This window comes from Chanos chanos, chromosome 4 (assembly GCF_902362185.1).
Source record: "Chanos chanos chromosome 4, fChaCha1.1, whole genome shotgun sequence".
NCBI classification, from domain to species: Eukaryota; Metazoa; Chordata; class Actinopteri; order Gonorynchiformes; family Chanidae; genus Chanos; species Chanos chanos.
The window spans coordinates 5,617,565-5,620,064 of record NC_044498.1 but is presented as its reverse complement, the minus strand read 5'-3'; the positions used below and the strand labels follow the sequence as shown (position 1 = coordinate 5,620,064).

Genomic DNA, 2,500 nt, shown 5'->3' with positions numbered 1-2,500 from the left:
GCTCCAAGCCATGTGCAACAGAAACCAACCAATCAGCTCGTCGCGAATCAGCACCTTATATAGCGTCGACCAATCAGATTTACATCTAGCCGTTCATGCATACAGAGTAATGACCAATCACATTCTTGCATAGCTCCTATCACGCATGCAGTTAACCAATCAGCTACTTTCTAAATGACATGCTGCTGGTTTGCAGCAGTCACTAATCTCATCTGTAGTCAGCTTAGAAGAGATGGCCTGTGCAAGAGAAAGGGGGAGAGAGAGACAGAATTTATAAAAACCTCATCCATCAAAATATTCTGAATCCCTCTCTCGCTCTCTCTCTCGCTCTCTGCTTTTCTCTCTCTCGCTCACTGCAGTAGCAGATTCATGATGGGTGTAATTGCCGCAGACTAATATAGCTGTTTCATCTTAGACTTCTTTCTCTCTCTATCTCCCTTTGTCTCTCTCTCTTTCTGTCTCTGTCTCTCGCTCTCTGTCACTCTTTCTTTCTCTCTCTCTTTCTCTCTTTTTCTCTCCCTTTCTCTCTGTCACTCTTTCTCTTTTTCTTTTTGTCTCTTTCTCTCTCCCTCTCTCTGTCTGTGTGTGTGTTTGTGTGTGTGTGTCTGAGGCTGTTGATTGGTTGCAGTGGACAGTGCAGATGTGTCTACCCATTGGTCAGTTAGTTGTTAAAACAGTAATGGGAGCTGAGGCAGCGTGTCTTGTGTTTATAAAGTGTCTTTGACAGGTGTCAGGGTTTGACGTACAGTCTGGTAGCACTGAATGTATTACAGAAGACATATTCTGAAACACTGTGGAGTTTACTTTCATTAAGTGTTGGGAGTACGTCTGTGGCTTTTGGGCAGGTTCTGTTAATGGAATGAGTTTTTTAATTGTCAACTTCCCTAGCCTTACTCTGTGTGTGTGTGTGTGTGTGTGTGTGTGTGTGTGTGTGTGTGTGTGTGTGTGTGTGACATAAGGTGCGGATGAGTCAGGAGAAAATTATCTTTTTTTCTTTCTTTTTGTCTTTGTGTGAAAAATGGCCCTCCTTTCTGAGCGTGCTCAGACGGGAGCAGCAGACAGGGAGAGAGAGAGAGAGAGAGAGAGAGAGAAACAGAGAGAGAGAGAGAGAAAAACAGAGAGATTTAGAGAGAGAGAGGGATGGAGAGAGAGAGAGAGACACAGAGAGAGAGAGAGAGGGATGGAGAGAGAGCGCTGCAGTAGGGCAGGGGAGGGGAATACTGCAGAAACACTGGGTCGGTGCTGAATCTGCTCAACACTATAAAAATGTTTGGGGAGCGTTGGGATAATGTTGTAGGAATATTAACAGTTGAAGAATACCACAGGAAAGCTTAATGATTAAGGCTTTTAGTGTACTGACTGAAAATCTTACTTTTGGTGCAAAACACACACACACACACTCACACATACACACGCACAAGCACTTGTAGATACTCATTGAAAGATAGATAAATCCCTTGAGAAGTAACAGAATCACTCTTGCTCTGTGTGCATGTGTGCGTGTGTGTGTGTGTGTGTATGTTGTTGCAGTGGTGATGAAGAAATACTGAAGGATTACTCAGAGCCGTTGAGAGTCTTGGAGGGCATTGTGAAGGCCATACACACAAACGTACAGAACGGGTAAGTGTGTGTGTGTGTGTTTGTGAGTGTGTGTGTGTGTGTGCTTGTGTGTGTGCTTGTGTGTGTGCTTGTGTGTGTGTTTGTGTGTGTGTGTGTGTGTGTGTGTGTGCTTGTGTGTGTGCTTGTGTGTGTGTGTGTGTGTGTGTGTTATTCTAGTCAATTGGCGGTCAGTGACAGATCACAGCAAGATGTCCAGTGAGTAGAGCATTGCAATCGCCACAACTCCAGGTTTGACACTGCTTTGATGCAACAGTTGTGCTATAATGTTATTTGGGAAACCAATGCAATGAAAAAATTATGGAAGCCCTAAGATGCCATCAGTTTACATTTTAATTTTGATTCCGTTTTCTCATGATAATAATAATACTGATAATAATACTAATAATAATACTACTAATAGTAAGTTTATTTAGAGCCCAATGTCACTATTTATAGTCTCAAAGGGCTTTACATATCTATAACAAAGTCAAATCAAAATTATATTATTCATATGTTTGAGAAAATAGATAAGTCTTTAGTCTCGTTTTAAAGGTATTGAGAGAGTTTGCCTCCCTAACTTCTCGAGATGTCGAGTTGTTTCTGTCATTATCACGAAATAACGAAACTTTGTTTTCCTGTGATAATGACATAATGAATTCGATGTCTCGGGGGGAAAAACGTCACATTGTTTTCCTGTGACAGCGAATCGAGAGGTCAGTGAGGTGGCCCGTCCAGTGGGGGATGGCATTCAGGGTAACGGTGTCTGAGGAGCAGGGTATCCCTCTCTCCCTTAATGCAGCATAGAACGGTTCTGCCATTTCTACAAGTTTGAGAGAGAAAGCGCTGACATGTACCTGCTCTTCCTCCTGTAACTGACATGTACCTGCTCTTCCTCCTGTAA

The 2,500-nt window shown here is 42.8% G+C and overlaps 1 protein-coding gene across 1 annotated transcript in view; it reads left to right on the top strand.

The window, feature by feature from the left end:
- Window positions 1-2,500, top strand: part of nbas (NBAS subunit of NRZ tethering complex) — a 135,691-nt gene that overhangs the window by 87,891 nt on the left and 45,300 nt on the right. The window contains exon 47 of the mRNA XM_030771291.1: window positions 1,531-1,620. Coding sequence (XP_030627151.1) covers window positions 1,531-1,620 — 90 coding nt within the window. The remainder of the gene's footprint in view (window positions 1-1,530; window positions 1,621-2,500) is intronic.